Source organism: Myodes glareolus, chromosome 9 (genome assembly GCF_982192425.1).
Source record: "Myodes glareolus chromosome 9, mMyoGla1.1, whole genome shotgun sequence".
NCBI classification, from domain to species: domain Eukaryota; kingdom Metazoa; phylum Chordata; class Mammalia; order Rodentia; family Cricetidae; genus Myodes; species Myodes glareolus.
Window position 1 is genome coordinate 53,906,075 of NC_142034.1, and position 13,322 is coordinate 53,919,396.

A 13,322-nucleotide genomic window follows, 5' to 3' on the forward strand; every position below is an offset into this window, starting at 1 on the left:
CTCTCTCCTGAGTGCTTCAGAGGGTAGGGGGCAGAACCAGTGCTCCTTAGTGTTGCAGCCAGTGAGGGGGTGGGGCCAATTCTGTAAAGCCCTCCCTATCCTCTAAGGCTTTTGGTGGTATCGAGAGTCACAGACATCAACACAGACTGAGGCTGTATCAGGGCCATGAACCCTGAAATGGCCCCAGCAGCAGCCCAGGCCCAGACATCACCATGGTGCTGGGTGGCAATGAAGCCACCCTCATCTGCCTGCTCCTCACCACTTTCACCTCTTCAGATCTGCCTCTGTCCACAGGACATGAACCCTTCTGTCTCTTTCTCTCTCTTTCATACCACACCATACAGTTGCTCACCATAGAGTGCTCATCTGCCTGGCACAAGTTGCCAAGAGGCCCGCACTTTCCCCTTGGAGTCTGTGCAGAGCAGACTGGCCCAGGCCTGCATGTGGGTCTCTCTGCTCAGCCCATCACCATGTTTCTGTAACTTGGACTCAGTCCCGATAGGAGCTCAGTCCTGTTCTGGAAGCATATGTACTTCAAGGTGAGGTAAGCAACAAAAGGGAGGTTTGTTGGAAGGACGTGGGCGTCTTCTGGAACCCATGCTGGTCTCAGTCCTGGGGAAAGGGGAGCGGGTGGCACAGTGAAGAGAGGACCAGTCATACTCTATGCAATACTGCCAGGGATGAAGTCTAAATGGTCACCGGAGGATGGATAACTCAAATGTGAGGACAAAGGCTCAGAGGAGGGGTGGGGGAGGAATTTGATCCAGCCACCTCCTGGAGACCCTCTTTCTCTGAGCACGGCTGCACTTAGAGTGAGGCTGGGAACGCAGGCGCTCTTGAGGGACATTTAAGAACCAAACCCTTGATTAACATTTCAGGCTACTCACTCTGTTATGGCCTCCAAAGAGACGTTCTCAGCATGGCACATACACCTAAGTGAGGAGGTTGGGAGGCACTCTATACCCACCCCGTAAACTGTATGCCCATGAAGAACAGTTGCTTGGGGCTGGAGAGATGGCTCCATGGGCCAGAGTGCTGACTCTGAAGGCACGAGGACCTAAACTTCAATCCTCAGCATGCATAGAACAACTAGGCACTAGGCTTGGCTTTGTGTGCTGTGATCCCAGCGGGTAGAGGTGAGCCAGTCCTGAGATCTCATTGGTTAGTGTAGTGACAGGAGCGGCGGGAGGCTTCCCACCGCCCACCCGGCTAGCTTTACCTGAAATAATTACATGGAAACTGTATTCATTTAAACACTGCCAGGCCCATTATCTCCAGCCTCTTATTGGCTAACTCTCACATCTTGACTAACCCATTTCTAATAATTTGTATGTCACCATGAAGTCGTGGCTTACCGGCATGAATCTAGTCAGTATCTGTCTCAGGAAGGGGAATCATGGCGTCTGCCTGACTCTGCTTTCTTCCTCCCAGCATTCTGTTCGGTCTACTCCACCTACCTGAATTCTGCCCTATCAAAAAGACAAGGCAGTTTCTTTATTAACCAATGAAAGTAACATATAGACAGATGACCCTCCTACACCAGGTTAGCTGCCCTAGACTGAACAGTGAGCTTCTGGGCCAGTGAGAGACCCTGTCTCAAGGAAGTAAGGTAGGACACAATAAAGGAAGACATCCCCAAAAGTTCCACATACACACACGCATGCATGCACGCAAGCACGTATGCAAGCATGCATGCACAGACACATACAGATACACCATATAAAAAAGAACAGTCATTCAGGACTCAGGATGCTGAAGCAGAAAACTTACAAGGCAGAGGTAGTCTGGGCTATAGAGTATACATTGAGAACCTGTCTCAAGAACAAAATTATGTAAGCTTTCAATAGTATCAGCTGTGATTGTTGTAAAACTTTGCTATTCATAGACTAATGCTAGCAATGGAATGGTAGCATAGCCATATAGCATAACTATGATTTTTCTTAGAATCAAATAGAATTTTATCTGACTTTATAAACAAGATTCATTTAAAAAGCACTGCCAGGTTTCTGATGAGAAGCGATTAAGACAACTTTAAAAAGAATAATAATAAAAAAAGGCCAGGCATGGTGGTTCATGCCTTTAATCCCAGCACTGGAGAGACAGAAGTGAATTTCTGTGAGTTTGAGGCCAGTCTCTTCTAAAGACTGAGTTTCAGGACAGTCAGGGCTACACAGAGAAACTCTGTCTCAAGTAACAAACAACCAAGGTTGAGAGAAAAGCGATAAAGATCTAGACGGGTGCTGCGTGTAGGGTGTGTTCCGTAAGATCCTTCGGGGGCCAGCTCACTGTGAATTAATGTCAACTCACCATGGAAGTCCAAGAAAACACCTCTGTCTACTTTTAGATTCAGGTCCCAGCTACCTGTTTTGAACATGAGGCAAGAGCAGTTTTTAAGCAAAACCCACAGTGTTTTCAAGGACTTTGGCCCACAGTAGCACAAGGGGACCTGGACAGAGGCAGGGAGTGCCATAGCAAGGGAGAATGTACCTGTGAGTCCAGTCCTACTTATTCTTAAGAGGAAGGTGGCCAAACCCTGGGAGGTGGGGTGGGAAGACTTACTCCTGAAGGGAGTACACCCACGGGGCACATTATGGATGCTCAACCTAAAGCCTTGATCTCAAAAGTCCCATTTCAGGGTGGTCCAAGGGAAACTTCAAACTCCCTCTCTTGGCTGTCCTGTTCGAACAATGAACACACCTACTGTACCTGACCTCAACAAACCCTCTGCGCCTTTGCCAAGGATATGCTCGTTTCCACTGAAAAGCACGCCCCCATCCAAGGCCATTCCACTTCCCTCATCGCCACCGCCTACTGCTCTTTAATTGTGTTCTACTAAAATTGGGTGGGTGTGGGGCTTAGCTAGCTGCTGTACTTAGCTCGGGACTGGGCATGAAGACCTAGTCAAGTGAACAAGCTGGGGCAATATTTTTGCAAACTGCTGGGAAACCTAGAAAAGCGAAGGTGGGTATCAGACACCTGCAACTCAGTGGGGTGGGGAGGGACTTGTAGGCGGGGGGGGGGGGGGGGGGGAACCCAACCACACCAAACTCTGGTCTAGGCGTGGCTCGGTGGAGGCTGGCTCTCAGATCCTCTTAAAAAGCGGCTTTTCTCCCAGGTCCCAGGATTAGCCGAGATGGGCAAGTACACGATCCGGGTGGTCACTGGAGACTCGCTTCTGGCGGGCTCCAGCAACTTGGTGCAGTTGTGGCTGGTGGGCGAGCACGGGGAGGCGGACCTCGGGAAACAGCTGCGACCAATGCGGAGAGGGGTGAGTGCGGGCGATGGCTGGGCTCTCACTCGGCGACCAGGGACTCCTCAGGGGTCCTGGGGACTGCGGGGGAGGAAAGGAAGTCTGACCTTCAGAGAAGGCGCGCCAGGGATAGTGTCAGGCGTAGGTGGACCTACTTCGAGGAAAGCCGACGCGAAAGGAACCGGAGAGACTGCTGGGCAGAAAGAGAGGCGAGGATGAGTTACCTGTGGGGGCACAGCAGGTGCACAGGGAGCCTAGAGCCCAACAGAGTGCCCTGTTCCTTCCTCGCTGCCACTTAGTTCAGGTCTCTTTCTTGGGGTGTTTCCTAGAAGGGCAAGCGGAGCTAAGCTTCTCTGAGGGCTTACTGACACCGCTGCCCTCACTGAGGACCACAGACTTGCTGAGGAACTGTGTCCTATCCCACAGAAAACGGAGTTGGAGATCGACGTCCCCGTGCACCTAGGACGCCTCCTGCTGGTGAAGATGCACAAACACAGAGGCCTATTGGATTCTGACTGGTTCTGCAAGTGGGTCACTGTGCAGGGCCCGGGGACCCAAGGAGAGGTCTTTTTCCCCTGCTACAGTTGGGTGCAGAGCAACGAGACGATCTGTGTATCCGAGGGCACTGGTGAGGACTCTGGGGGTCCCGCTGAAGGAAGAAGGAGGTCGTTGGGCGTGCTATGGAATAAATAAAAGGAAAAGATTAGAGAGATGAGGGTGAAGGGAGGAGAGAAAGGATGAGATTGAGAAGGGAAGATGGAGCAACCCTGGCACAGAGTGGTGTCCTGAGAGGAGGCAAGCTCTTGTGTCGGCCTCTCAGCCCTGAAGGTAAACGACGACTCTCAGAGCTTGTTTAGGAAGTATCGAGAACAGGAGATGGAGGACCGAAGGAAGCTGTATCGGTGAGTTCAGGAAAGCCTTTGATTATCCTCCAAATCCACACCCCACCCTCCAACCACTGCCTAATTCAGGACTGTATTCCTCCGCTAGGTGGGGCTCCTGGAAGGAGGGGTTAATCCTGCCTGTAGCAGGGAGTACACAGTGGGACCTCCCCAGGAACCAGAGATTCATGGAAGATAAGGATTTCGATTTTTCCTTCACTCTGGCTAAAGTGTGAGTACGTGGTTGTGTTTGCGCGGTTTCGCCTAAGTTGCAAGGTGATCTTGTTACATGCTGTTCTTTGCGCAGGTTGAAGGAATTTGCCATTAAGGGGACTTTAGATTTTGTAAGTCGTGTACAAAATCTGGAAGATTACCAAAAGATATTCCCACATGGAACTACTGCTCTGGCAGGTCAGTTACCACAACTTCCCAAAGTCTCTACCCAGAATTCCAAACCAGGGATTTGAAAGAAGAGGGGAGAGGGCAGAAGATGGGCGGACTAGAGGGAGGACAAATTTAGAGGTCACACTGTTCTCCGCCTATGCCCTCAGGGCGGATTCGTGAATCCTGGAAGGACGATGCCCTCTTTGGGTACCAGTTCCTCAACGGTGCAAACCCCATGCTCCTGAGGCGCTCTAAGAGCCTTCCAGACCGACTGATTGTGCCTCCAGAGATGAAAGACTTACAGACTCAGCTGGAGAAGGAGCTCCAGGTGCCGAACTGCCTCTCCTTACCGCTCCCCCCACCGTTCCCACCACTTTGCCTTTTACTCCCTCCCCTCCTCCCCTCCTCTCTTCCATGTGTACCTCCATCATCTATACCCCCCTCCGCCTGCATCAGAGTCCCATTTTAAAACCAATTTCTTTAAACTAGCCTGCAAAGTGATGGGTTTCATCAGCACTTGGGATTTCTCAACTTTGGTACTATGTCATTACTATGACCCACATAATCCTTTGTTTTAGAGTACTTCCCTATACAGTAAGGTTCCAGTAGTAGCCCCAACCACTTACCTATTAGATGTCAATAACACATCCTTTGTGACAACCGAAAAATAATTCCAGACATTGCCAAATGTTTTGGGGCGATGAGGTGCAAAATTAGCCAGTGGTTGAAAGCCATGGTCAATATAGTCTTGTCTCTTTTCCTACCCTCTTTCTCATCTCTACCTTCATCCTTTCCCTTCTCAGGAGACAGAGCTCAGCCTTAGTTCTAACAAAAAGCTTCTGGAGAGAAAATCCAGACTGAACAAGCTGGATGTGGCGGCGCTTGCTTGTAAATCCAGCTTGTAGGAGGCAGAGGCAGGAGTAGCCACATGAGTTTAAGGCCGACCTGTTGTACATAGTGAGCTCCAGACTAACCAGAGCTATGTTATAAGATCATGTCTCAAAGAGACTGTTCCAAAGAAAGGAAAGGAGGAAGAGGAGGAAGAGGATGAGGAGAAGGAGGAGGGGGGAGAGAAGGGGGGGGAGAAAGAGGAAGAAGGGAGGAGGGGGGATTAAGTAGAGCCTTGAAAAAAAAGACTTAATTTTTGGAGGAGGGAGTAAAGGAGCAATTAGTGCTACATTTGGCTAAAGTTTGTCAAGGGTGTGTGAGGACATAGGCTGGGAATTGTGGTCCATGGTAGAAGGCAGAAACTTCACCTCAGTGAGGTTCAAGCACCAAACAGCACATCCAGGGCTTTACTTCTAGGGAGATCAGTCACGTAAAGTAAAATTATTGGGTGGTAGAGAGAGGATTCGCTTCGGCAAGCAGGTTCAGAACTGACTCAACCTCTCTGTCTGCCCGTGACCCGATCCCACAGGATGGAACTCTGTTTGAGGCTGATTTCTCCCTGCTGGATGGAGTCAAGCCCAACATCATCATTTTTAAGCAGCAGTATGTGACAGCCCCTTTGGTCATGCTGAAGCTAGAGCCGGACGGAAGGCTCTTACCCATGCTCATTCAGGTACGAGGAACACACGACTTCCCCAACGTTGACTCCCTTTAGGGATTTAGACACGCAGGCTCTCAACACCTATTCTCTCTCTCCCCCCTGCGCCAGCTCCATCCACCTCGACACGGATGTTCTCCGCCTCTGCTCTTCTTGCCCTCGGACCCTCCCATGGCCTGGCTCCTGGCCAAGATCTGGGTTCGAAGCTCTGATTTCCAGCTGCACCAGTTACAATCACATCTGCTGAGGGGGCATCTAATGGCCGAGGTCATCTCTGTGGCCACAATGAGGAGCTTACCCAGCCTGCATCCCATATACAAGGTGTTTAAGGGCATCTGCCCCTGTGCATCTGCTGTTCACAGTTCACACATACCACCCCAAGAGGCCACTCCTCAGGGTCTGCTCTGCAGCATATTGGGAGAAGCAGCCATCTTGGTTTCTGTGTGGGTACATGAACACACACACACACACACAGATACACACAAATGCATACACACACACACACACGCACACAGAAACTCTACTATGGAAATCCTGAAGATGTGCTCTTGCTATGAACTAGGGAAAAAGTAAGAATAAGTTGTACATAGGAATTGCAATTCAGAGTGAGGGGTCGTCTGAGGGGCAGGGAAGTGTGGGGACTCAGAACGAGTGATCGCTAGGGACTCTGGTTGTGCTGGGTATTAGGCGTTACTGAAATACTAGAAAGTGATTAGCTTGTTGGGTCGGAGGAAAGGGGTGGGAGAAGACAAGAAAGCTGCAGTACTTGGAGCGGAGAAATCAGAGCCACATACTTGTAGACATCTGTCGGAAAACACTGGGAGGAGCGGAGTATATGGGGGGGAGTTGAAGATGCGGGTATCAGTCAGCAGAAAACAGAAGTACGTGAAATCACGGTACTGGAGGAATATCTCTGGGATTTGGGTTTGGTGCCTCCGTAGCACATTTAGCCTGAGACGTGACTCTAGTTAGCCTCACCCTCCACAGAGCAGGTAGAGATGGAAGGAGCGACAGACAGACATCCACTGAGGTGAGGGAGTGGCAGAAGCTGGGAGTCATAGCACCCAGGAGAAGAAAGTGTTTGAAGAGAGAGGCTGGTTACACCCCCAGATACAGCCGGGGAGCTGGCACTGCTGCAGGGGAGGGAGTTTTGTCAATATGGACGAAGGACTGCCCCAGGGAAGTGGAGATGCTGGGAGTCTGGCTGTGGACTGAGTAAAATCTTCCAGTCATGAAGGTAGAGACTCCTCAGAATGCTAGCTGAGAAGGAGAAATGAAAGATTGGGATCCTTCTGGGAGGGGAGAGAAAAAGAGGGGAGAGGAGGGGAGGGGAGGGATGTAGGGTCAAGGAAGAGTTTTCTTCTACAGGGCATTGAATACCTAGAGAGGGAGAGATGGGGGAGGCAGAGACAGAGAGACAGTGACAGACAAAGAGAGCCAAAGAGAGACAGTAGCAGACAGACGGAAGAAAGACACTATGATTCCTGGACAAGGCAGTGGGGATCCTACTGGGTTCTGGGGCATGAGACCAGTGATTGCTGGAATTATGACAGTGAACACCAGATTCTGCAAATAAGTAGTGAGACTTTGACCTTGACCTTGGAGGACTTTGGGAAGATATTTCTCTATCTCTCTTTACCCTGACCCAGTCCTCCAAAGGGAAGGACCCTCTGTCTCCTGTAAGCCTTCCTCTCCTTTCTCAGCCTGGGTCTTTCCGTTCCCCTTGCCCTGTGCATCCTGCCGTTTCTGTTGTTTGACTGTATCTCATTTCTTTTCCCATAACCAGCTCCTCGTCCCCCACTTTCGCTACACCATGGAGATCAACATGCTGGCGCGGAATAATCTTGTCTCTGAATGGGGGATTTTTGATCTGGTATGGAAAGGGATAAGTGAAGGAGGAGGGGTCTCTCAAGGGTATCTCCCCAGCCCATTCTTCTCCCCAAACTCTGCTTCTCTCCCTGAAGGGTGTCCTTCACTTGCCTCATACTGGTCCCAACCTCCCTCCAGCCTGTTCCCTGGCTTGCCTAACTCTGGTTTGTCCTCAGGTGGTGAGCACAGGGAGTGGAGGCCACGTGGACATTCTCCAGAGAGCCACAGCTTGTCTGACTTACCGCTCCTTTTGCCCTCCGGATGACTTGGCCGACCGTGGGCTCTTGGATGTGAAATCTTCTCTGTACGCCCAGGATGCCCTCAGGCTGTGGGAGATCATCAGTCGGTGAGGAGGACAGAGGGAGAGAAGTGGGGGCGGGGCGGGGCAGCAGATCCCAAAGGCCCTAGCCTGGCCCTGTGGCTGAGCACCCTCTCCTCTGGGGCGCAGGTATGTGGAAAGGATGGTCGAGCTTTTCTACAAGAGTGACCAAGATGTGAAGGATGACCCTGAGCTGCAGGTCTGGTGCAGAGAGATCACTGAGATCGGACTGCTGAGGGGCCAGGAGCGGGGGTAAGCGTGGAGCACAGGGTCCTTCCGAGTTACCTGCGTCATTGCCCACACATGGGTCAATGTTCCTCATCTGATACCCTGAAACCCTTCCCTGGGTGTCTCCCGGGACTCCAGAAGCCCCAAGCTCCCCCTTTCCTGCAGCTCCTTTGCCTTCTCATCCTCCCACAGGTGGAGTTTCCGATGTTCCTAGGAGACACAGCCTCACAGCAAACTCCCTCATCCTAGGGCTCTTACAGTCTTTCTGCCCCTCTTGGGGAAGAACCCTGAGCCCTAGGTGTGCAAGTTGTGTTGGAGATGTATCCACTGGGGCTGGGCTCCACAACTCTGCGTTTTGATTGGCTGTGGTGTTCTGTTATGGTCTCCATTACACATCTGTTTTTCAGCGTGCACTATTTGTGAGCCATAGGCTCAGGAGGCTATGACTGGAACAAGGCCTTCAGGTATCTCCATCTGCCCGAGATCTACCCCATATGCTGGTCTCAAATTTAACTCTCTTTATTTTACCCAGGTTTCCCCTATCCTTAGAGTCCAGGGCTCAGCTCTGCCGTTTTGTTACCATGTGCATCTTCACGTGCACTGGTCAGCATGCTTCTGCCCATCAGGGTCAGGTAATCCATGTGATTATTTCCTCACGGGCTTCTGGGATGTAGGAGAGCGGGGAGAAACATCACATGTCTGGGCAGTCGGCCTGAGTTTGTGAGTGGGTCTTCTAACTGCAGCTGGACTGGTATGCCTGGATCCCCAATGGCCCGTCCACCATGCGGAAGCCCCCGCCGACCTCCAAGGATGTGACAGAGAAGGACATAGTGGAGGCGATGCCTACCCTCCAGCAGGCACGGATGCAGATGGCATTCACCAAGTTCCTCGGCAGACGCCAGCCTGTCATGGTTAGACACAGATGCCTGGGCCCTGGCCTGGGGGTGGGAAAGGCAGCTTGATGCAGGGCAGGATTCTTGCCTGAGAGAAGCCCAAGGGCCTGAGCCATTTCATTTTCTCCCTCTCAGGTAGCCCTTGGACATCATACAGAGGAATATTTCTCAGGCCCTGAGCCCCGGGCTGTGCTGAAGCAGTTTCAGGAGGAGTTGGCTGTCATGGACAAGGAGATTGACATCCGAAATGCAGACCTGGATCTGCCCTATGAGTATCTCCAGCCCTGCATGGTGGAAAACAGTGTGACTATCTGAGAGGCCTCACCGTCTCAGCCCCAGGGGAAGCCACGCTCTCTTTGTATGTCATAGTCTTTCATCCTTGGCCACCTCCTTCGGTGACTAGATAACTGCCCATCACACAGTCCTGGGGAATACACAGAGATCATTTCCGTGCATTTCAGAATCTGGAACCTTCCACAGCTGTGCACTTTCTTAGCTTCAAATCCCTGTTACTCACTTCTCTTCCCCACAAGGATCCGATTTATACATTAATTAAAGTCTGATTAAATGATCAAGCTTGGTTATTTAAAGTGAGGGAAGGTGAGGGAAAAGGGCCTTATTTTGCTTCCTGCCTTCTTATTTAAATAAAGGCAACAAAGAAAGATGTCTTTCTGAGACAAAAATTTCTTCCTCAAGGGTTTCTTTTGACATCTGTAAACTAAATGACATTGGTCATGGCTGACTGGGCCCAGTGTAACTGGGAATCGTGACTTTCAACAGTGAATTTTAACTTTAGGCTTCTTTGAATCCTCAGTTAACACATCCCTCTGGCCACATGCATTAAAGTCTCCCGTGCATCTCCCTGCCACGGCCCCTTCCCAAGCTGCGTCTCATTCTCCTCAGCCCTTTCCTGAGACCCATGATAAAGCTTCCTCTTTATTTCTATCCTTTTCGCCAACCTTAACAACTGCCCAGCCCAGAGTCCTGGCCCTGAAGGCAGATGGACAGACACGTTCCCAGCAGGAGGGGAGAAAAGCGTAAAGGCACCCATACGGAGAAAAGGAAGTCAGCTTGTCACTACTTATGGGTGACATAAGCCTATATAGAAAACACCCAATAACTTTACCAAAATTGACTATTAGAGCTAAGAAGCGAGTGTAGCCAGGTGGCAGGATACAGGAATCGGTAGCACCTGAATATCAATAGTCAATTTTCTGAAAATGAAGCAAACAAAGCAATTTTATTCCAAAAAATAATACGTAGAAATAAACTTCACCAAAGAAGTGAAATATCTGTACAATTAAAAGCGTATGACGCTGAGGAACGGTGAAGAGGACGTGACAAAATGGCGCTGAGGACGCTGGAGAGGACGTGGCGAAAAGGAAAACTCAGTGACATTAAAACACCCATGCTACGGGGAACATTTTGCAGATTCAGAGGAGTCATTATCAGTGTTATCAGTGACATCATTCCCAACTGTAGTGATATTTGTTTGTGTTTTAACAAATAGAGCTTGCCTGAAGAGCAGAGTGCAGAACTGAGCCACTAGAGGCCAGGGAGTGGTGGCACACACCTTTAACCCCAGGACTCGGGAAACAGGCAGAGGGATCTCTGTTAGTTCAAGGCTACACAAGATTGAATCTGTCCAAAAGAGAAACAGAGCTCACACAAAGGTGATCCCAGCATTTGGGATCCCATGGTTTTAATCCCAGAACTAGAGAGGTGGAGACAGGAGTGATATGGCTGGGTGGAGGGAGGAATGTAAGACGGAAGGAGACAGGAGCTGGGTGCAGTCTGAGGAGCAGAGCAGTCTGAACCAACCTGAGGCAGGCTGAAGACAGGATCACACTTTTGGCCTGAGCATGGATAGAGGTAAGAACTCTCTAGTGGCTGGCTGTTCTGCTTCTCTGATCTTCAACATTAATCTCTATATATGACTCTAGATTTTTATTATTAATACCAATTAGAATTCATGCTACAGAATTAGAAAAACAATCCAAAAATTCATATGGCACCTCAAAAACAAAACAAAGCCAAAAAAAAAAAAAAACAACCCAGCCTTGAATAGCCAAAATAAACACCGTTAAAATAAAGAAAGCAGGAGCCGTAACAGTGACTTCAAAGTAGACTATGAGTCTATACTAATTAAAAAACTGATACAAAGCCAGGCATTTAGGCCACGGGACAGAACACAGAGCCTAGAAATAAACACATCCATAGAGAACTGCTTTTTGATAACAGTGCCATGAACATGGCATTAGGGAGAGTACCTTCTCTCTAATAACAATAATCCCTTGGAAAATGGGATATCTACATGTAGAACTCTCTAATCAGCTAGAAAGATCAGCTAAAAATAGATTCAAGTGTAACATCTGAAACCGTGAATTACTAGACTAAAACATAAAGGAAGTGCTTCAAGATGCTGGGACCAGCAAGTGTTGTTCCCTCTAAGGTACCAGAATTCCTGTCATGTGTGTGTGTGTGCATGTGTGTGCATGTGGGTGTGGGTGCACACGTGCACCTGTGTGCCAGAGAGATGGTTGAGTGTATAAAGGCACTCGCTGAAGTCCAGTAACCCCAGTTCAACTGTCAGAAGTCACGCAAAGGATGAAGGAGAAAACCAGCCGTACGAAGTTGTCCTCTGACCTCCATGTGAACGCGGTGACATATTCACCTACAACTACTATAAATCAAAACATTTGAATCAGAAGTAGTAAATGCCGGTGAAAGAGAGAGGGAAGGGCACTTCTCAGGGCATCAGTGGATAGCGTCCCATCCAGGCCCACGTGTGTGACCCTGGTTAGACTCATAAAACAAAACAAAGCCAAAAGAAAAAGAAGAGAAAGGAGGAAAGGGATTTGGGAGGAAGGTGGGATGTTGAGGGGATGGGAAGGGGTGAGGAGAGTAGGAGGAGCAAGTGTGATGGTGATGTGTGAAACTGTCACACACCTGTGAAACTGTCAAAGAACACATTAAAATAAAAAGCTAAAAATAGAATATCATACGGTATATCAACCCCACTACTCGGTACAGATGTAAAAGAAATGGATCCTTATGTTGAAGAGACATCTGGAGTCATCTGTGTATCCTGCCAGCATTGGCCAAAAACTGGAAATGGCACAAGTGCCCATCCACCAATGAATGGATGGATAAACCCATGCCTGACGGAATAGGTAAGTCATGAGGAGAGGAGGAGCCCACTTATTTACAGCAGCAGGAACAGACAGGCTAGAACTAGAGAGTGGTGTGCTAGATGATGCAGTAAGCCAGGCACAGAGAGCAGTGTGCTAGATGATGAAGTAAGCCAGGCACAGAGAGCAGTGTGCTAGATGATGAAGTAAGCCAGGCACAGATGAAGATGACTAAGGGATGCCACTCACACCTGCAGTAAAAAGACCGCAGATCTTATGGGACCACGTGTAGACCAGGGACCGCCAGCAGCTGGGAGAAGTAAAGAATGCTGGATAGGGAAGACTGGCCAGTGGGCAGTGAGCTGCAATTATTTAAGAAATGAGTTCCACTTTCCTACTTACATAGTAAGTAACACGTTGTGAGTATCTCTTTAAACCAGGAGAATGGCTATCGACTACTTTCCACGTAAAGAAGGAATAAGTATCTAAGGATATGTTTAGCCTATACAATGCATGTATGTATCAAAATATGACATGGGGTTGGGAGATGACTTAGCTGGCAAAGTACCTTGCCATGTAAGGAGTTTGATCTCCAGCATCCATGTAAAAAGCCAGGTGTGATGATGTAAGCCAGCAACCCCAGTGCTGGGGAGACAGAGACAGGGGGATCCCTGGGGTCACTGGGTGCTAGTTTTGTCAAATCAGTAAGATCCAGGTTTGGCGAGAGATGCTTTCTCAGAAAGTGAGTGGAGGGAGAAAGATACTTGGTGTGAACCTCTACCTCCACATACATGCACATAACATGTGTGTGCACTTGCATA

General features: G+C 49.5%; 1 protein-coding gene across 1 annotated transcript; it reads left to right on the top strand.

Moving 5' to 3' along the window:
* Nucleotides 1-3,095: 3,095 nt before the first annotated feature.
* LOC125409467 (polyunsaturated fatty acid (12S)/(13S)-lipoxygenase, epidermal-type) lies at nt 3,096-9,945 on the top strand. Its single transcript, XM_048448514.3, has 14 exons — nt 3,096-3,268; nt 3,677-3,878; nt 4,071-4,152; nt 4,241-4,363; nt 4,439-4,542; nt 4,683-4,843; nt 5,933-6,076; nt 6,173-6,382; nt 7,848-7,934; nt 8,107-8,276; nt 8,379-8,501; nt 9,010-9,109; nt 9,221-9,388; nt 9,506-9,945. The coding sequence occupies exons 1-14, from the start codon at nt 3,134-3,136 to the stop codon at nt 9,683-9,685; spliced, it is 1,989 nt and encodes a 662-aa protein (XP_048304471.3). The 5' UTR covers nt 3,096-3,133; the 3' UTR covers nt 9,686-9,945.
* The last annotated feature ends 3,377 nt before the right edge of the window (nt 9,946-13,322 follow it).